Below are 20751 nucleotides of genomic sequence, written 5' to 3' on the forward strand. Positions count from 1 at the left end.
GGGAATGGGTTCGGTTGGGCCCTGGGGTCTGAGAGGTGCTTGAAGATTATCAGGAGAGGGGAGGGTAACTGCTCTCCGGTGGAGGCGGTAGGACTTTGAGTCTTTCCAGCAAAGAGCAGGCAGAGAAATCTATCCTTCCCTGTCAGGCTGCTCTCTGAAACCTTGGTCCTCATCACCCTGCATTCAACTGGAGAATGCTGATTCCTGCCCAGGGAGGGGGTCGCTAGACAGACATTTGGGGTCTCTGAGTAGACTGAAGGCCTCTGGCTGACAGACGTTCAGGATGACTGTCTGTCTGACTGACTGGCTAGCTAGCTCAGTTTGCCTGAACAGATAAATCTCCTGAGAGACTGCCAGACTCATGACTGACCAGCTGAGGGACTTGATTGGGCCTGTGTGAACAGCCAGTCATGTCACCAACTGACAGGCCCCCAGACTCCCCGCCTGCCCTCTCCGGGGATGTGGGCTCCAGCCCTGGGAACCACGTGGCCTACCTTTAGGAGCCCCTAAACCTGGTTGTACACCTGGAAGAGAAGCAAGTTGGGGTTTTTTCCCTGACGCCTGGCTCCCTGTCTTTCCCCTCATTCCCACAGGCCACCCCCAGGCCCAGTCCAGGTTCACCCCCACAGCAGCCCTGTCTCCTGTCAGGGGTGACCCCTGACAAAATCTTCACAGGATGGGAAAGCCCTCGGAGATTTCACACAAGGAGAACATACTTTACAGGACTCAGGATGCTCCTTCTGAAGGGAGCTTTGCCCTTACTTAGAGAGTCACACTGTTTGTTGCCAGCCTTCTTGGAGGCCTTGGCCCACCAGAAGAACTTGAAGAGACCTGGCTACCGGCCTGACCAACCCCATTCAGTGACCAACTGACTATCCAGTGCACAGACTGATCCCAGCGGCCACGGCTTCCCTCCTTCATTTGAAGGCTCAAGCTAAGGACTAGCCCACAGGAAGGTGGAAGATTCTAGGTTGGTCTGCTGATCTTCTGTCCCCTTCCCTTCTCCATATCCTGGACTTCTTTCAGAGCTGGGCCTCCTGGTCAGTGACTTCTGCCCTCACAGACTCTGCTCCAGTCTCATCACCTGGTTGGCCTGGCTCCTTGGTGGGTAGGTGCTGCCAGCTTTCAGCTAGACCAGTTAGGTTTGGTTGGACCATGGTGGAGAAGAGCACTGTGCTTCTTCCCCTTGTCAAACCTGTACAAGGAGCATGGAGTGATGTTGAGGTTAACAGCTGGGCTTGAGTCCCTTCACCAACATTAACCAGCAGAGCGAGTTAACTCAGAGCCTCAGTGGGCTCATCAGATGCATAGAGATAATGAAAACTCCAAGGCCCAGAGCCGTGGGGAAGCTTTGGGAACAAGGAGAGGACGCACGTGAAGGCTTAGCTGCGTTAGAGTGTGTAACAGCCTCTGTGCTCTCGGAAGTGACCCATCTATGCTGGTGAGTGAAACCAGAGCTTGGAAGTGGTCCCATCAGTCCCTTCTGGGATAGTTCGCTCAGGCTCCCCCTCGGCTCCTTATCTTTCTTTTCTTTCTTTCTTTCTTTCTTTTTTTTTTTTTTAAGATTTTATTTATTTATTTGACAGACAGAGATCACAAGTAGGCAGAAAGGCAGGCAGAGAGAGAGGAGGAAGCAGGCTCCCTGCCAAGCAGAGAGCCCGATGTGGGGCTTGATCCCAGGACCCTGAGATCATGACCTGAGTTGAAGGCAGATGCTTTAACCCACTGAGCCACCCAGGCGCCCCCTCTTTATCTTTCTAAGTGACCTCTGCAGAGCCCATCCCTTCACTAGACCGACCCCTTATCTCCTCCCTGACAGGTGTCACCTTGGTTTCTATATCTCCTTATTTCCCCTGAATCCTTTTACCCCTCCCCCAAGGCACTCCTCCCTGGCCACACACACATACTCCCATTTCTTCAGTCAAATTCCATAAGATCTTCAAATCGAATAGACATTTCTCCAAAGAAGATACACAAATGGCCAATAAGTACACAAAAAGATGCCTAACATCATTAGTCATTAGGGAAATGCTAATCAAAACCGCAAGAGATATCTCTTTATACCCAGCGGGGTGGCTAGAATCAAAGAGACAGAGACTAAGTATTACAAGGAAGTGGAGAAATTAGACCCATCAGACCATGCTGGCGGGAGCAGAAGATAGCGAAATCACTTTGGAAAACAGTTAGGAAGTTTCTGAAAAAGTTGAACGAGTTGCCCCATGACCTAGGAATTCCACTCCTGGCTACATACCCAAGAGAACTGAAAACATCCGTCAACACAAAAAAGTGTACAACTTCTGAATGTTCGCCATACCTCAAACATAAACCAAATGTGATGTATGTCCGTACAAAGGGACTTATCCAGCCATAAAAAGGAATGATGTACAGAGGCACACTGTAACAGTGTGCTATGTGAAAGCAGCAAGACAAAAAATTATACATTGGACTATTTCGCCTGTATGAATTTATATGAAATATCCAGAATAGGCAAAGCCAGAGATCCAGGAGCTGGGGAGAGGGAGGACCCTGAGGGGTATGGAGTTCCTTACTGGGATGGTGGAAAATGTTCTAGAATGAGTGGTGATGAGGTATGCCCTTTTTCATATGCCAAAACCCACACAATTGTATGCTTTAAAAGGGTGAGGTTTATGGCCTATGAATTATACCTCAGGCTCCCAGGTACCTCGTTTGAGGAGCACAGATCCTTCACTGTGGTGGTTCCAGGCCTCTGTGGCCCCTCCCTAAGTTTGCCTCCGGGGTCTGGAGATGGAGAGTCCCCACGTCCCTGCCTGGGTCAGGGGTGTCCTTGCATCCGGTTCCATGCTCCAGAAGGAGCTTGTTGAATGAAGGGAAACTCCTGCCAGGTTAAGAAGTGTGTGAAACAATGGGGGAGGCTTCCGCGGGAAGCCAGGGCCCCAGGAGGGGAGGAAGGCCTAAGGGGTCGTTTTCCATGTAAGCGGAAGGGTGGAGTCTCCCAAGGCCAGACTTCCGAGCTCCTCACTGAGATCTCACTGAGATGAAATATCAGGAGACCCTAGGAGATGCCCCTGAAGGGTTTCAGCTTTCCTCTTCCTGCGGTGAGTGGGATACAGGCACGATTACCATGGTTTCCATGGAGGAACCCAGACATGCCTAACGGGGCCCAGGATCCAGGTTCTAACCACAGTTCCGCCTCCTGAGTCATCGCCACACTTGGGGAACTCAGTTTGTCCAGGGTGAGGGAGGTGGTTAAGTGGGATGTCTCTGAGGATCCTTTCTGCGCCCACCAGCAACATGGTTTGATAGGTAGCTCTGGGATTACACAAGGGGTGGTCCCCTTTGGGGGCATTGCTATCTGTTCTGAACGACTCCCAGGAAAATTCTTTATGCCCTGACTGTGGAACAAGATTTGACCCTGCACTGACCCTAAATCTGAGATCCTACTCCGAGCCAGACAGACCCACAGCCAGACTCAGCCTCCAGGCACTGGATGTCTCGCAAGAGGGGCTAAGGCCGCGCATCCTTACTGCTGGAGTCCCTGCTTGAAGGGTATGGAGTGTGGCCGGCAGCTTCTCCCTAGAAGGAAGGTTAATACTGGGAATGGAATGAAGGTGTGAGACAGGAGGTCCCAGCTGGGATCTGGCTAGCATGGGCATGTAGAGCCCTTAGGAAGGGCCCTCCCATCACTGGGCCTCAGGAAGGCTAGGGGTGTTCAGACTCTCAGATTGCCACCAACCCCTGGAACACCGTGGGTGACCTGGGGCAGGACCATTCTCTGGGATTCCATTGCCACTCTCACCTCCTGGATGTCTGTCCCACAGGGCCGGTGGGTGAGGAGCCCCAGATGCCAGGCAAGGATGCCAAGGCCATAATGGGTGCAGAAGACACACCTGGAGACAAAGCCAGCCCAAACCCTCAGGACTTGAGGCGAAGTGTGTTCTACAGCATCAAGGTATCATGCAGGGCTGCCAGTAACAGGGCTGTCTGGGCCTACAGGGAAGGCTATGTAACTCTAAGCAAGCTGCTGCTTTTCTCTGAGCCTCAGTTTCCTCATCTGTAGGATGGGTGGCCACAAGAATCCAAGAGATAATCTACTAAAGCATTTAGTTGGGTTTGGGGCACACATTCTCTCCTTCCAGAGAGGAAAGAAGGGTTACTCTGTGGGCAGTGGGGGACCAGGCTCCCTGTCTCCCATTGTCCTAGAGAGAAAGAGAAGGACCCCAGGTACCCTGAATCTGTATGAATTTGGGAGAGCTCTGACTCCTCCAGGGGCAGCCTTAAACCTCCAGGCATCCTCTGGGTGCCAGGACCTGTCTTGTTTGATTCTCACGGTAGCCCTGCGGGGTAGGGACACGGTCCTTGTTGTATACAAGAGGAAACCAAGTCAAAAGAACAAGAGTGAATATTTTTAAGCTCTGGCATAAACATCCTTCTTTGAAGTTAGTTTTTCTTCTCCTGGGAATTCTGCCAGTTCATCAGAAGGGAGGCCCGGATGTTTGGGGTGGGGCTAGGTGGGGTGGGTGGCTTGAGGATTCAGAGTATGGAACCGTCTCCCAAGGGAACTGTAGGGGAGGAGTGGGTGGGCTGGTGTGGAGAAGGATCTGGAAGAGCTTCCTGGACAAAGGGGCAGGGTGGTGGAACAGGGAGGAAGGTGCAGTCCAGCCCAGGGGAGCTGTGAGGGTCAGAGTGGCCCCAGAAAGACCCTACTCTCAGTCATGTGGGTCTCAGGTGGCACCAAGACCCCCTGAATGTACCCAGGACAGTTTGTGTCGTTTTTAGGCCTGTGTGAGAAGCCATGGGCCACTCTAGTAACTCTCTCTCTTTCTCTCTCCTGTGTGTCTGTCTCCTCTGACTCTGTTTCCCCATCTCTATTCCTTGCTCCTCCCTTTCCCCAACTCCATCTCTGTCTCCCAATCACCACCCCCTCTGACTGAATCCCCACCTATCTCCCTGCCTGCCACCCACCCCCGGCTGGCCGGCCGGCTGTCCCCGCCGTGGCTCCCCGGCAGTTCTTCGTCCTGTGCCACAGCCTGCTGCAGCTGGCCCAGCTCATGATCTCCGGCTACCTCAAGAGCTCCATCTCTACTGTGGAGAAGCGCTTTGGCCTCTCCAGTCAGACCTCAGGGCTGCTGGCTGCCTTCAACGAGGTACCGGCCCTGGTGCAGCCACGAGGAGGGGGAAGAATTGAGGGAGACTCTCACCCCCACCTCCTCACCCTCTCTCTCCCTAGCCTGACAGAAGCCCTTCCCGTCCCGGTGTCCACAGGCAACCCCGCCACAGCTTCCTCCCCAAATCTCCTTAGCCAGCTCCTTCTTCATGTCCTGGTAGAGAAACTGACCTCTGCCTCCTTATAACGTCACAGCATGGGCGGTCTTGCCCTTGGGGACACTCTAGAGGTTGGGGTGGGGGGGTATTGTAGAGCTGGGCAGAATTCCCATACCGCCCACTCTCCCTTTGGCTCCTTTACCTGGCTATTGCCTGTCCCGGGAAGGAGTCAGAGGAAGTCATTTCAATAGTAGTGTGATAGATTTAAATGAGATCAAAGGCAGAAATTTGGAACCAGTGGGTGGCAGGGGGAGGGAGCGATAGGATGGCATGCATGTCTCCTCAGAGTTGCCTGGAGAGCCCTAAGTCTGGGGCCCACAGCCAAGCAAGGAGGAATAGACAAACTGCTTTGCGGGGATTTAGAGATCAGGGTCCAGCTGTGCCCCTGCACCCCCACCACCAGATGTTCTCCACCTCAGAGGAGGCAGTTCTCTCCCCCTGGCCTGCCAATGGCACAGCACCCCTGGACAGTCCTCAGACCCCACCTCCAGATCTCAGAGGCGGGAAGGAAATGTCATTACCCAGCTCTGGGACCTGGGGAAGTCACTCCCCACCTCTGGGCCTCTGTGTGCTGCCTATAAAATGGAGAGTGGTTATCCTTCTCGGGGTTGGTCCTCCTACCAGCTCTCTTGTGGTTGCTGGTCCCCTCCAGAAGCAAGGAACCTGGGGCTCAGGGTGAGTATAACGGCCCAGAAGCAATGGGGTGGGCAGCGCACCCCAGCTTCTGGCTGCAGAGACTGTCCCTTCCCTGTGAGCTCTCCAATCCCCTCCAGTGCCCACAGCCTCAGTTTTTTATTTTAAGCTTAAAATTTCAAAGCCTTAGTTCTCTGGCTTGAGATTTTGTCTCCCCCATATCTCAGGCACTTAAAAACCCTTCCGTTGACTCTTCCATGTTCTAACGTGGGGTCCAACCCACTTTCCAGAATGAAATGGAACTGCTAGCCTTGTGCACTCTGCCCTCCTTTCTCTCCCCCTAACGGGGGCTGTGGGGCCCCCTCCACCTCAGAGGACCCAGATTCTATGTTTAGAGGGGCCCGGATGATTCTCATTCTGTCAGCTAGTCCTTTAGACTGAGGGGAACACCAGGCTGGCAAGGGAAGCCGGGGTAGTGCTGGCCTCTGGTGACTCTGCTCTGCTTGAATGGGTCCCCTCCTCCCTTGGCAGGTGGGGAACACAGCCCTGATTGTGTTTGTGAGCTACTTTGGCAGCCGAGTACACCGGCCCCGACTGATCGGCTATGGGGCTGTCCTTGTGGCCCTGGCAGGCCTGCTCATGAGCCTCCCGCACTTCATCTCCGAGCCATACCGCTACGACCATACTAGCTCCGGTAAGAGCAGGAAGGGCTGGGCTGGAGACGGATGCCAGGAGCCGCCTGACCACCTACCATGGCCTTTTCCCAGGCCCCGGGGTCAGGATGGGCCCGGCTCCCCAGGGCACCCGCGGGTCCTCCCCGCTCCCTTGGTCCCAGCATGGGCGGGTCCTTCTGGCAGTCCTGGGGAGTGGGGTTGTTCTGGGGGCAGTGGGGTGTAACTCTCTGGGCCTCCCTTGGTGAAGGCCTGCTTGGGTGTCACCATGTTTTTGAGGTGGGGGGAATTTACAACTCAGCCTGCTTGAGGGCCTGGCATGGAGTAAGTCCTCAGGAAATGTTTGTGGGATAGTAATAATAGCACCATGTACCCCTTATGGTGTGCCAGCCTCTCTTCTAAGTACTCTATGTGTATTAGTGCTTTAATCCTTACAAGAAGCCATTACATTAATGAAAGAATGAATGAGTGCATGAACCAATTAAAAAATGAAAGAATTTTAGACAGGAGTTGCGAGACCTAGTGAGATGTTGGTGAAGGTCTATTGCACAGGCAGATTCCTGTCCCTTGGAGAATAACCCAAACAGCCTGAGCTTCATTCCTTCAATATTCCATCCACCCATCCAGCTACCCATCCATCTGTCACCCACCTATCCACCCGTCCATCTATCCATCTATCCACCATCCATCCACCCATCCATCCAGTGTTCTGCCCAACAACCCTTAGTATAGCCTACTTAGGGTCAGACCCTCTCAGAGAGCTCAGTCTTGCCTCCAGGGAGCTTCTAGCCTGGGAGAGGAGACAGAGGTGAGCAAAACCCCTGCAGTGAGTCATTTGTGTGAGAAAGGAAGCCCTGGGACCAGCCTGGCATGGAAACCTTCCCAGGGGAAGAGGGCTGTCAGAGAGCATCGCCTCCCTCGCTCACACCCTAGTGCTCCCACTCTGTGCCAGGACCCGGGACGGAAAGAGGGAGCAGCATGACCAGCCCAGAGAAGCTGCCAGGGAGGCACCGGTTAGAGGCCCAGGCAGCTTTTCTGCAGGGTAGAGACTCCAGCTCGTTGGGAGTCAGCCGGAGGGAGCCAGCAGAGACCCGAGTGGGGTGGGGGTTAAGGAGAAGGTGGGTGTTTCGAGTGCCGGGAGCCGCAGGGGCAACAGTCAGGAAGTGGGAAAGTAGAGTGTGGGCGAGCAGCTCAGGGGGCTTATCGAGGCCCGGAGTGGAGAGCTGTCAAAAGGCCTGACTGGAATGCTGGGTGGGGGGTGGAAATACATTTCTGGGTCTGGAGTTTTCTCTTCAACAGAGCTTTTTCTGTGAGGGTCATACATGTTCTTCTTCTCCTCTCTGCCACACAAGAGCTCTCTGCCATGGGTGCCCTGGGAAAGCCTGAGGGCAGCCCTTCTCCTGCCTGGGCCTGTCTCAGAGGAGTACACTAGGCTTGGTGACCTCCAGTCACACAGCCAGCTTTGACATCCCCGACTCTTCTGTTCACCCCTTCTTCATCCAGCATGAATTAGTCTCTTTATTACTAATACTTCTCTGCCAGGCCCCCTGCGAGGCCCTGGCTTCACAGGGGAGCAAAAAGAATACAGAGCCCTATCACAATCCTTGTCTGTAACGTCTAATAGGCTCTGTGCGTGGGCAGTACACACATGCCATGTTTACGGCCTGTAGCGGGTGTTGGCAGCATCGTATTTTACGGGCGGGGAGATGGATGTTCAGAGAGAGGGGATCTCCTCAAGGCCCACGGCTCGTGGGGCCATGACATGTCCAGGTAGCTTGGCCCCAGAGCCCCTGCTCCAAACCACTTAATTATTCTGCTTCTGAATTCTGAATTTCTGTAGAACTCCCATTCTAGGAGACTCTTGAGAGGTGAGGAAACTGAGGCCCAGATGGGCTGAGGGCCTCCATCAAGGTCTCCCAGGTTTCAACTCACACAACCTCGGTTGAAGGTCCAGGACCTTGACCCTTGTTCACATGGCTTTTCTGAGTGTCCCGGCTTCCAGAAAAGGCTGGGTTGGCCACAGAGAGAAGGTTGCATCTATACCCACATTTGGGATAATAATAGCACGAGGGTCTCTAAGTTTGCTCACCAAATATTGGTGAGCTACAGGGAGCGACTGTCTGGTACTAAATTAAGAAATTCCCCTTCACTGAACTCTGCATCTGTGTCCTGAGCTGACCCGAGCCCACCCAAAATGAAGGCCAAGGGCCCTAGAACCTTCTTCAGTCCAGCTTCCCTCCCCTGCCTGGCCCTGCCTTTAGCCCTGACCTTGTCCCTCAGGCTCTGTGAGTCTGCCCTGCTGAACTCCTCAAGCCCCTGGGTTTGCATGTGCTCTGACCACTCCCTGGAGCGCCCCACCCACCTTTTCTTTCTGGAAAAAACTTGTTTGTCCTTTTTGGCCCCGTTCAACCTCAGTCTGTTTTGACAGCCCACCCCACCTGAGAGCCACAGTTGCCACGGCACCTCCACATACCTCTGCTCAGAAAATGGCATAGGGTACATTAGGAGCAAGGACTCGAAGCCAAGCTACCTGGGTTCCAATCCTGCCTCTGCCTTTGCTAGTTGCTGCCTGAGCATCAGTTTCCTCATCTGTGCAATGGGCATAACAAGAGCGCCCATCCCCTAGGGTTGCTGGGGGGAGGGAGGAAATTGTTTGATGTACACAGCACCTAAAATGATGTTTTGTGTCCAGTGCACGCTGTGTTAAGAGTCTCAGGTCTCCTCATAATATTTTTTATCATCTCGTAGTGGACATGCCACAGGATTTTGAGGCTTCTCTGTGCCAGCCCACAACCTCGGTCCCAGCCCCCACCCCAGACCCCTCCAACAGCAGCTGCTCAAGCTACATGGAGGCCCGGCACCTGGCTGTGGTGGGGATAATGTTCACGGCCCAGACCCTGCTCGGCGTGGGCGCGGTGCCCATTCAGCCCTTTGGCATCTCCTACATCGATGACTTTGCCCACAACAGCAATTCTCCTCTCTACGTTGGTGAGAACCGGGCTCGGAGGGAAGGCCAGGCTCAGAGGTCAGAGGATGAGAGGACCAGGTAGGGGCTGGGTGTGAGTTCCCAACCTCTGCCGCACGTGGCCAGGAAAGGTCCGGAGAAGCCTTGGAGTTTCCTGGGCCTGCTCGGGGGAAGTTGGGCCGCTCTTGCCTGCTGGAGACCGGGCAGGCACTGATCTGCAGAGGGAAGCCGGGGCCAGGGGGCCTAACCCAGGCTTTGTGTTGCAGGGATCCTGTTTGCAGTCACCATGATGGGGCCAGGCATGGCCTATGGGCTGGGCGGCCTCATGCTGCGCCTTTATGTGGACATAGACAGGATGCCAGAAGGTGAGCCTCAAAGACACACAGCCGTTCCGGGGGGCACACTGCTGCTAGCTCACTGCCCGCTGGCCTCATAGGAAACACTGAGCCAGAGAGGTCACGTTCAAATCCTAGCCATCCCGCTGACCTTGGACATGCCTCTTAAACTCTCAACTTCTTTGTCTTTGAGACACTCTCTGTCCTGCCCACCTCCCCAAGCTGCGATCAGAATCCAGTGAGAGATGAAGAGAAATGGCAGACCGCCCCCAGACAGACAGTTGTCTTGTCACTGCTGTTAGGATGACTCTTCACCCAGTCCTGTCCCTGAGCTTCCCCTGACCCCAGCCTGCATTCGGATACGCTGCAGGGCACACAGGACCACCTATGTTCTTGGCCTGTAAGGCGCTCCCATCTTTAGGGGCAACAAGACCCAGGTCAAACAGAGAAGCTTGCAGGAGAGAACTTTTGGAGCAGGAGTCGGTGAGCTTGGGCCAACCCCAGATGGGAAATGTACTGGGTGACCTCTCAGGACCCTTCTACTTCTGACCATCTCAGAGTCTGGGAACGTGTGCCAAGGGCTCCGCTCAAAGAGACTGTCTTTGATCCAGGCAGTAGAGGGGTGGGCCAAGAAGTGGGACCAAAGCTTGGTCTGAAGGCAGCCAGGAGTGGGGAGTGGCTAGGGTCCCCGAGCTCTGATGCGCTGTAGGAACAAGGCAAGGATCCCTCTCTCCTGGAGATTTCCAGCAAGCCCTAGGAACCTTAGGGGACACACGTGTGAATGGATGAACATGCTGATTCTGCTTCTTCTCTGGCTTTTGCACCAGGCTGACTCCTAGGCAGCTCTGAACAAGACTCACTAGGTATAGCCCCGCCCCACCTTCCTTCCTTCTAGGAAGCGGGGTCCCAGCCCCCCAGTGCCAGCTCTGGTTGGCTTTCCTCAGGTTTCCTGGACACGCCCCCGCTTCAGGGAAGGTGGTATGTTTTTGGGCTCTGTTGACAATATCCCGGCAGACGTGGCTCCTCCACGGGCCAATGTGTTCTTGTAGATTGATCTTCCTACCCTTCCTCTATGGGGGATTTCATGGGGTGGGCCGATCAGGTGTGCTACGGGCACATGAGTGTGTGAGAAGCGGGGGAGTCGGGGAGATGCCTGTGCTCGCACTCACCAGGCTGGCACAGAAGCAGGGGGAATAATAGCCGGAGGAGGGAATTAGTACAAAAGCCAGCTTCAGCCCCAGCTTTACAGATACATTTGGGGAGGCCGACTGTGTACTCTGGCCCCTGGCCAGGAGCGCTCAGGCCCAAGCACCTGGACACCAGCCCTACTCCTGGGCTTGCTGTGTTTATGCATCGGTGTGGTTAGAAAGTGTTTGTGGATGCTGTGGCAATTGAAGGAGAAGGTATCCGACTCAGCCTCGAGGTAAGGGCTCGGATGGGAGAAGCGGGCCCTCCAGCCAGGAGGCACATCTGCAATAATTTAGGCCTAATTATACCTGGGGAACTTGTTAAAGGGAAGACTTCTTGGTCACCTTCCCACTCCACCCCATGGTAGTTTTAAGTTGGTCTGAGGTATTTTTGACAAACACCTGGTGGTTTTAATGATGCAGGTCTGAAAAGCACAAGAAAGGTCCTAACCATTGATTTAATGATGATAATCTCATAACAGCAACAGCAAGAGGAGGAAGAAGAACAAACATCTGTACAGCACATTCTACGTGCTTTACCCGTGTTGGTTTCTATGGTTCTCACAACAGCCCTGTGATGTAGGCACTACTTCTGTCCGTATTTTACAGAGGAAGACCCCGAGGCACAAAGACTTTAAGCCATTTGCCCAAGGTTATGTTAGTAATGGAATTCAGACTCAGCAGTCCATTTCCAAAGTCCATAACCTTGATTGCTACCATGACCCAGTCACTGAAAAGCTGAGTCCAGGAAGGATCAAGGCCTTGCCCAAGGTCACACGGGACGTAACTGGCAAAGCCACAGCTGGAGTCCAGGTCTCCTGACTCCTGGCCCAGGCCACCTCAGGTCTCAAAGGCCAGTCTCAGGATGGTGGCCAAGACGGGACAGCCCATCCTGACCCTAATATCACCTTGGTCTTCTCTTCCAGGTGGTATCAGCCTGACTTCAAAGGACCCCCGATGGGTGGGTGCCTGGTGGCTGGGTTTCCTCATCTCTGCGGGGGCAGTGGCCCTGGCCGCGGTGCCCTACTTCTTCTTCCCTAGGGAGATGCCCAGGGAGAAGCATGAGCTCCGCTTTCGGCGAAGGGTCTTGGAAGCCACCGCCTCATCTGTCAGCAAAGTAAGTCCCCTCCACATGCCCACCCTAGTCCAGGCTCCAGCCCCCACTGACTGGTCCTCCCTTGGAAACTTAGACTTCATCCCTCCTGGGCATTGCACTCGATAGTTTACAAAGCCTTTCCGTCCAGGCTCTGCCGCATCCCCCGACAGTCCCACACAGGGAATATGTCCTGCCCCTTCCACAGCTGAGGAGATCAGCGGCCAGGGGGAAGGGACCTAGCCAAGATCACATGGCCAGCAAGGGCAGCACTGCGGGGAGAACCCCAGCCTGTCCGAGCCCATGCCCCCTGTCTCACCATCACGCTGTCTCTCTGCTCATCACTTCACGCTTTCTGTGAGTTCTAAACGAGCCATGCTGGAGCGATACTGAGAAGGAGGAGGAGGTGGAGAACGGGTGGGGGTGTCTGAGAAGACTTCTCTGAAGGGGCAGGACTTGAGCTGGGCTCTGACAGACGGACGGTGGAAGCCTAGAGAGGAGAGAGGGGGAATTCTAGTTGTGGCCGTAGGGTGGACAAAGGGTTCAGCTTTTAGTAGAGAATCCAGCCTTTCAGAAGCAGGGAGGGGGACAAATGTGTGTGAAGGGCGTCCTCTGGGCCAGGTGACAGGCGGGCACCGGAGCTCAGCATGTGACCTCTACTCTTAAAACAGGCACCGCCTAGAGGAGACTAAGATTGATGGATAAGGAACAAGCTGTGAGGTGCTTGAGGATCTCTCGCTGAAACCCCCTGCTCGGCTGAGGGGCGGGGGTCTTTCCTCAGAGATCTGCTGGGCAGGAGAGATGATTCGGGGTGGGGCCCTCCAGTTTTCCAGAGGCCTTTAAAACAATCGATTGGCCCCAGAGTACATAACAAAATGACAAAATAGGAAGGGTTTATAGAAGTTCAGTGCATCATTAATGTTGACTTTATCGAATTTTCTTTAGCATTCACACACATCTCATTACATTCTGAAAATTTGCATGTTCGATTTTCTCTTTTCCTAAGAACGCACACGCAACACGTGTATGACCACGTGTGTGAGGTGATTCTCAGGCCGGCGGATTCTCTGTGTCACCCACAAGGCATCCCACAGTTTCCCTCAACTCTGACACTGTTTACCCAGAGATAGCATCTGATCCCACGGTTAGGGCTTAGTCCCACTTCAGCCGCGGGTAGTAGGCCCGTCCCCAGGTTACCCACAATTTTTTGTCCTACTTGGCTACAAATCAGGGGTTCCCACAGACACTTTCTTGGATTTCATTCTGTGCTAGAACAGCTCATAGAACTCAGGAAATGCTTACTTCATGTTTACCTGCTAATTATGCAATAAGGGATCTGATTAAGGGTATTGATTAACAGCCAGATGAGGAAACACATAGGGAAGGGACTGGGAATGCAGGAGCTTCTGTCCCTGTGGGGTTGGGATATGTCACCGTCCTGCCATATGGATGTGTTTACCAACCTTGAAGCTCACTGAACCCGATACTATTAGGATTTTGGGGGGGCTTTCTCCACATAGACATGCTCAATCCTTAACCCCATTCCCAGCCTTTCTCCCCTTCTAGAGAATTGGAGGTGGAGCAGGGGAGCGTCTTCTTTCTGGTGACCATTTCCTTTCCAAGAGCCCACCGAGAGTTGTCTCATTAGAACAAAGGATATTCCTCTCACCCAGGAAATTGCAAGGGATTTAAGAGCTTGTTGTCATTTCCTAGCACACAGGGAATTACACAGATCTTCGGAGCTCTGTGTCAGGAACTGGGGTCAAAGACTAAATATTAGAAGATTTTCCTAAGCACTCTTATATACAAGAGTTTTATGAGCTCTGTGTCAGGAATATATACATTTGCATAAATATATATTTCTTATTATTTCACAGCAAAGTAATTGTTGAGAAATCACGATCATAAATTATTTGTTGCTAAGTAATTCTCGTTTCAAAGGGATGATTTGTAAAAAGCCTGTCGAATATTTTGCAGCAAGAATAATTCTATTTAATGAGGCATGTTGGTGCATTTGAATATGCTGGCTGTGATGGGAGAGAGGCCCTCCTCCTTAGGGCACGAAAGTCTGGGCCTAGGAGAGAGGGCTGAAAATGTGTTCGTCTTGAAAAACTAGAGTTTGAGCTCAAGTCTGTCCAACCCCAAACGTGGCTGCTCTGTGAACCTCACTACCCATCCCCCACCCCCTGCTGGAGCGGAAGTTTTATATATGGGAGACCAATGAAGATTGATGTTAGAACAGCCAGTAGAGGTCAGAACAGGAAAGGGCTTGCCTGCCAGCTTCAAGAACAGCTGGTCGCCCTGGAAGGAGGGTAAATGGGGGTCCCATGGCTCTATCATAGGGTCTAAGTAGAGGAAGGGACAGAGGACGTGTGTGGGGAGCAGGGGTGGGCAGGGAGACTGGTGAAGCCACTCTGGCTGTGGTCCAGGTGGGAAGCAGTGCACCAGCAGTGAAGGGAGACAAAGGGAGGAGTCCAGGAGCCACCCAGGAGGAACACTTCTGGGGCCCGGGTGCTGCTTTGCTAGGGGACATCCCAGGACAGTGCAAGCCTGGGCTGGTGCTGGGCTCAGAGGCAGGGGGAGGCAGGCCCTGCAGAGCGACCAGTTTCAGGGGAAGAAGGCAGCTTGAAACCACAGATGGCCCTTCCTGGTTCTGCCTAACTCAGGCCAGAAACTGAATGAGGTAAGAATTCCTAGAACTTGGGGGAACAGTTCTTAGAAGTAGGGGTGGTCACAGAGGAAGTGAGGAGTTTCTGGTTATGGGCAATGTCCAGGCTGAACCTCACATCTGAACAGAGGACAGCCACTTGAGCCAGGGGACGGACTAGGTGAAGAAGCCAGTGGGAGGCGTGGCTGGGCTTGGTCATGTGTCTGCTGGGTGACCTTGAGCAAGATGCTTCCCCATTCTGTGCCGCCCAGTAATGTGGTAATGTGCCAAGGACCAATTCTGGGGAGCTGTAGTCTGTGTGCCTGGAAGTCTAAGAATGCACAGTTTCTTGCGTCCAAGCTGCTGTGGGGCAGACATCTGGGTTTGAAGAGCAACATCTCTGTGATGATTGGAAGCCCTGGTTCCCCGGCTGTGAACCTGTCTGGCTGTCTGGATTCATTCTGTCAGCACATGGGGGATGGGGAGTGAGGAAGAAAGGGGGTGAGAGGTTCTTTAAAAAGAACCGAAGGCTGAGAACATGAAGATCTGCTTGCAGCAGCTCGCAGGCAATAAATATTGATGTGGGAGGAATTGTTTCTCCCCCCTTCCCCGCGCCCCCACCCGCCTCCTTGAGGCTCTGCCTGGGCCAGCTCTGTTTACAGCAACAAGGGCGGCCCCCCGCCCACTCAGGCCACTGAAGGAGAGGTAGATGGACAGGGAGGAAGGGCCCAATGAGGCAGAATTGGCAGCCAGAAGGTCCAGGCTCACAGACATGGGGCGATGTATCTTCTGTAGAGAGTGGGAACAGGCACGGGTGGTGGGGCGCAGAGGGAAGTGAAGGGGAGATTCTTTCTGAAATCCCTTGGGGTATCCTCTCCCAGGCTCAGAGGTTCCCTAAATAGCCTCCTACAAGTAAATGCAGTTTTTAATGGTGGCATGTAATATCAGGGTTTTGTGACCCAGTGGAGGTCTTGACCTCAGTCTCCTCATCTGTACAATGGGCAGATTGGACAGGGTCTACCAGCTCTGACAGTTTCAATGATGTCTTCTCTAAAAGGAGCAGTACATGAGCCCTTCCATTGTGGGAGAAAGGGGTGCACTCCTCAGCCTCTGCCCCCAAGAAGCTCTCGGGTAATGAAGGAAGGCCAGATGCAGACGGAGAGGGGGATGACTGACAGCTCATGCTTCTCCCATGGCCAGTGATTAGAGTTCTCTGCCTGCAGGGAGAGGAGCATGAAGAGTTTCCACAGAGAAGATTATGAGATGGTAGATGGGAGAGACCATACACAACATGGAGGGGAGGAGCTCTGCTTTCCTGTCTTTGGTTCTGCTCACATATCTTTGACCTCATCGTGGCTAGGAAACACCCTTCTAGGAGTGAACCATGGCAGGTGTTAGTCCTCTGTAAGCCTCAGTCTCCCTCTCCATTATCAGCCAGTTTCTAAGGTCCTGTAGGACTTGTGGCACATGGCTCTGTAGGGCCTATGGAGTAGAGATGGCCTCTTAGGGGCTCCCTAGCAGGTCACCTGGCCCCATCTGTCCTTATGGTTGTAGAACACCATTCAGGCAGCAACCCTCCATACCCTCAGGTCCCTCTGAGTGCCTGCCCTTGGTGCTGGACCAGGGGCTGAGAAAGGTCTCATCCATCGAGAGCCCCGTTCCTGCCTGGCCTCTGAGCACAACTGGTCTCTGTCATCTTCTCTCGGTTCCTATTTCCCAGGAGTCTCCTTGTCTGTTATTCTAGGCTGTCTCCCAGAGTCTGGGATTCTAATATTATACAGTTTTAAAGTTCTATGTTTCTAGCAAAGATTCTCAAGTAGTTCTGTTCTATGACTCTATGAGTCTATGCCTCGAATAGTCTTTGACTCCCAAAATTCATGTTTCTATATGGCTACAGTTTTGACCCATGAGTCTAGGAGTCCATGAAATGTTTTCTCCCAATCATTGACCCGATGTGCTTCTTTGGGAGAATCATCAAGGATGGGGGCAGGAGTGGGCAGTGGCAGTGGCCCTTAAAACCCAGGACTTAGGGCCAGCTGGGAGGCCTCTGTTCCCCTTGGATTTTGTGCTCCTTTGTAGCCCCTGGGAGGTCCAAGCTGACTCGGGTCTCCCTTGTGCCTGGTATTTCTCTCTTGCAGGCACCACCTTCAGACCCCTCCCAGCCAGCCCAGGAGCCCTCATGCATCCTTCCCCATCCCTAGCAACACAGGCCTTGTGATTCCACCTTTATCCCTCCTCAGTGCTCTAAGGTAAAAGGTCTCGAGAGATCATCCAGTTCAAACCCGACTCTGTCTTACAGATGGAGGGATTCAGGTCCAGAGAGGGTCAAGGTTGTGCCCAGAGCTTGGCCAGCACCACCTGCCCATGTACCAGTCCATACCAAGCCAAGTCTGGCCCCACAGGGCTATGGTGAACCTCACCCCTACTCATGGCTTGGTATAGATCACAGCTTCCTCAAACACTAGGACTGGAAGGCTTTGGGGGGCGATCTGCTTCTGTGGTTTTAAACTGTACCCACAGAACTCCAAGGGTGCCACCATAGGGAGATTGAAGAGAGTGTCTCCCGATAGGACTAAGGGTCTTCCACCCCCCTGCACAAAGACACACACGTGTATACACACACGCACACACCAATCAGACAGATTCTAGTTTTATTTGTTTTTGTATCAGTCTTTTGAATGAGGTTCAATCGAAGAAAGGGTTTTGCTGCCAAAACCCAGTTTTAAAAACGCTGATCAAGTACAATACTCCCATTTGACAGAGGAGGAGACTGAGACCCACAGAGAGGGCTGATCAGTAGCTGATCTGGCCTGGGAGGCTGGGGTTCCTTGGTGCCTGAGGCACATGCACTGGTGTCAGGAAGGCCCCTAGCAGGAGCCAGACGTGCCGTGTCTGTACAAGACCAGCCTGGTTATGAATCCTGCCTCTGTACCTGGAACTCTGAAATCTGTGAAATGGGTACAATCCTAATATCCACACCTTGGGATTTTTTTTTAAATATTTTATTTATTCGACAGAGAGAAATCACAACTAGGCAGAGAGGCAGGGAGAGAGAGAGGAGGAAGCAGGCTCTCCACGGAGCAGAGAGCCCGACGTGGGGCTCGATCCCAGGACCCTGGGATCATGACCTGAGCCAAAAGCAGAGGCTTTAACCCACTGAGCCACCCAGGTGCCCCCACACCTTGGGATTTTTTAAAAAAGATTTTATTTATTGATTTGAGAGAGAGAGAGTGAGAGAGAGCACGAAAAGGGAGAAGGTCCGAGGGAGAAGCAGACTCGCCATGGAGCTGGGAGACTGACGCGGGACTCTATCCTGGGACTTCGGGATCACAATCCCAGCCAAAGGCAGTTGCTTAACCGACTGAGCCACCCAGGCGCCCCACACCTTGGGATTTTTAAGAATGAAACCAGGCAAAGTGGGAAGTGGGTTATTCAGTACCCGACCAGCGGGAGTGCTTCTTAACATCTTTCTCTGATCAAGCCAGCTTTTAGGAGCAAAAACAATGGAAAAATGACCTTTTTTCTAATATTCTTACAGCTCACACCAAACTCAAGTACCAAACTAGTAAAAGTGGGAAATTAAGCTGACATCTATTGTTTACTGTGTGTTGTTTTAAACCCTTTGTATATGTTATCTCATTTAATCTTTGTAATCCACCTGTGAAGTAGGTTAAACTATAACCCCCATTTTACACCTGAGGGGTCAAGTTACAGAGATTAAACAACTCGACCCCACAGCTAGTGGAGGGTGGAGCTGGGATTCAGATCCCGGAAGAGCAGGAGGGATGCGGGCTGAAATCACCAAGTCGGGACCAAGAAGCAGGAAAATAGAAACAGCAGCAAAAGGGGTATCAGAGGGGGAAACATAGGAGCATGGACCACAAAGATGAATTCGGTTGATAAAACCAAACCCCTTATCCGGTTCTGGGCTTGCTGGTGGCCAAAGGACAAGGGAGGCATGGCCAGTCGCACGGATCTCAACAAGAAAGCTGGAGAAAGTGTGTTGCAATCCTCCGCAGAGCTCAGATCTCCAGATACTCTGCTAGAAACACGATCTCCCTCCCACGGTTGTGGGAAGGCTAGCAGATCACCCCATCCCTGTGGCCACTTGCTGTGGCCATGTGTGATGATAGCTGAGGGCTGGCAGAGAATGCCATATCACCTGCTAAAGTCAGCGAGGCTCTGTGGGGCTGGGATCACAGGCCTGCTCAGACCCTTCCAGAAACCCACCTTCCCCCAAGGACAGCTCCTGGAGCCCTGGAGGCCCAGCAGACACAGGGCCCTTGCACATACTGGACCACACACGGCTCCCTGGGTCCCACAAGCTTGCAGCTGTCAGCACATGGCCCTGAGGGAGGGGAAGTTCTAACTGGCTCTCTCAGCGCAGGCCTGCTGACTAGGGCAAACCACAGCCAGATGTGATGTGTCTGACTCCAAGCCCTGCTCTGAGCTAGCCACAAGGCTTCTAGTTTCCGGAGCCGGCGCTTGGTCGGGAGTCCTCAAAGCAGATCTGGGGAGAGAGGCAGAAACTTGTGAAGAGCCCAGGACAGCAGTGCCCAGCACTCACCTGATAAAGCCCGAGTCCCTTAGCATGGCCCGCCAAACTGCCCAGCTCCTGCCCCAGATGCTATGGCTTCCCCGTCACCCGCCCCCACAAACCACTGCACAGACAGGCCCTTCCCCAACCCCCACCCCGCCACCGCCCCCTCACTCCTGCTATCCTATGCCCTTGCTTCCAATAACCTCTCCCTTCTTCCCTTCCAAATCCCAAACCTCACTTCTCCTAGAGGCCTTCCCTGACCACCCCCTCCCCCCAGACCCTGAAGTTCCGCCCCTCCCCTGCCGTCTCCAAACCCCAAGCTCTTTTTCACAGCATGACCCAGGGGTGAGACGGTGGTCCTGGAGGACCTGCCTTCAACAGTCTGCTCTGCCCATTGCTCCCTGGGTGACACGTCCTCTTCTGGGGCCTCAGTTTCCTCTTCTGACTGAAGGTGCTATAAGGACCCCTTCACCAGACTGCTGTGGCCATCAGATGACATGGCAGATGTGAAAGTGCTGCCTAGACCACAGGGGGCTGGACAGGCAGACGCTGCGGTCATCCTCACTGTTTACATGAGGACAAGGAACCCCAGGCAAGGAAGGAACTCACAGATTCTGCCTGTCCAAGGGTGGAGCCAAGCCTGGCATCCCATCCGTCCATCCATACTGGATAAGAACACTGGAAGGTTCTTAGTTTATCTCAGCCCCTCCTCCCTCTGTTCCTGGGGCAGTATCCTGACCCCAGCACCCCTTCCCTTAGGTGCTGTGCCCTTCCTACACCACTCTCCGTGGCTTGGCTAGGACGGAGAAAGGTGCAAGATCTCTCATTCTCATTTCCGCATATCATCAATTTAAAAAATTAATGATGGGCTATTTTCCATTTTTTTCTTCCATGCTAAGTCTTTGAAATGCCCCCTGTGTTTGATACTCATGGCACATCTCAGTCTGGACTGGTTGTATTTCCAGTGCCCAGTGACCACACAGGGCTGGTAGCTTCGAGATATAAATGAGTAACAGACCCACAGTGCCTCAGGCAGTGACTTAGACTGTGGGCTCTCGGGCCCCTTCACATTAGTCCACAAAGGTGCCTCCCAGTTCTGCCTGTCTTGCACCAGGACTTCCGACTCATGGGTGCTGAGGGGATAAAGCGTGAGCTTTAGGCACAGGCAGGCTTGAGCTCAGATCATAGTTCTGTGCAATGTTAAGCAAGTTACCGAAGCTCGCAGCTGCTTTGCTCCCAGGCGGAGCATATGTCTCCTTCCTTTGCAGGTGTCCATGAGGACAGAGCCCCCAGCCTGCATACCGGTGGCCTGGGATACCTGGAATCTCCATTCTGCCAGGCCCCTGGGGTACTCGGTGTGGACCGCATGCTCCATT

The 20751-nt window shown here is 53.4% G+C and overlaps 2 protein-coding genes across 6 annotated transcripts in view; one reads left to right on the forward strand and one right to left on the reverse strand.

Moving 5' to 3' along the window:
- The window catches only part of LOC123948783 (olfactory receptor 2AT4), a 110464-nt gene that overhangs the window by 43213 nt on the left and 46500 nt on the right, over nt 1-20751 (reverse strand). The gene's annotated exons all lie outside the window — the stretch shown is intronic.
- SLCO2B1 (solute carrier organic anion transporter family member 2B1) overlaps nt 1-20751 on the forward strand; it is a 44137-nt gene that overhangs the window by 8489 nt on the left and 14897 nt on the right. For 3 of the 5 annotated variants that reach the window (XM_046017572.1, XM_046017576.1, XM_046017573.1), the window contains exons 2-7: nt 3801-3931; nt 4989-5126; nt 6469-6631; nt 9357-9596; nt 9840-9938; nt 12022-12212. In XM_046017572.1, the coding sequence (XP_045873528.1) occupies nt 3801-3931; nt 4989-5126; nt 6469-6631; nt 9357-9596; nt 9840-9938; nt 12022-12212 (962 nt within the window). Of the gene's footprint in view, nt 1-789; nt 971-3800; nt 3932-4988; nt 5127-6468; nt 6632-9356; nt 9597-9839; nt 9939-12021; nt 12213-20751 lie in introns of all 5 variants that reach the window. The other 2 variants (XM_046017574.1, XM_046017575.1) reach the window with 2 other exon arrangements.

The sequence above is a fragment of the Meles meles genome, chromosome 8 (assembly GCF_922984935.1).
Source record: "Meles meles chromosome 8, mMelMel3.1 paternal haplotype, whole genome shotgun sequence".
Taxonomy (NCBI): domain Eukaryota; kingdom Metazoa; phylum Chordata; class Mammalia; order Carnivora; family Mustelidae; genus Meles; species Meles meles.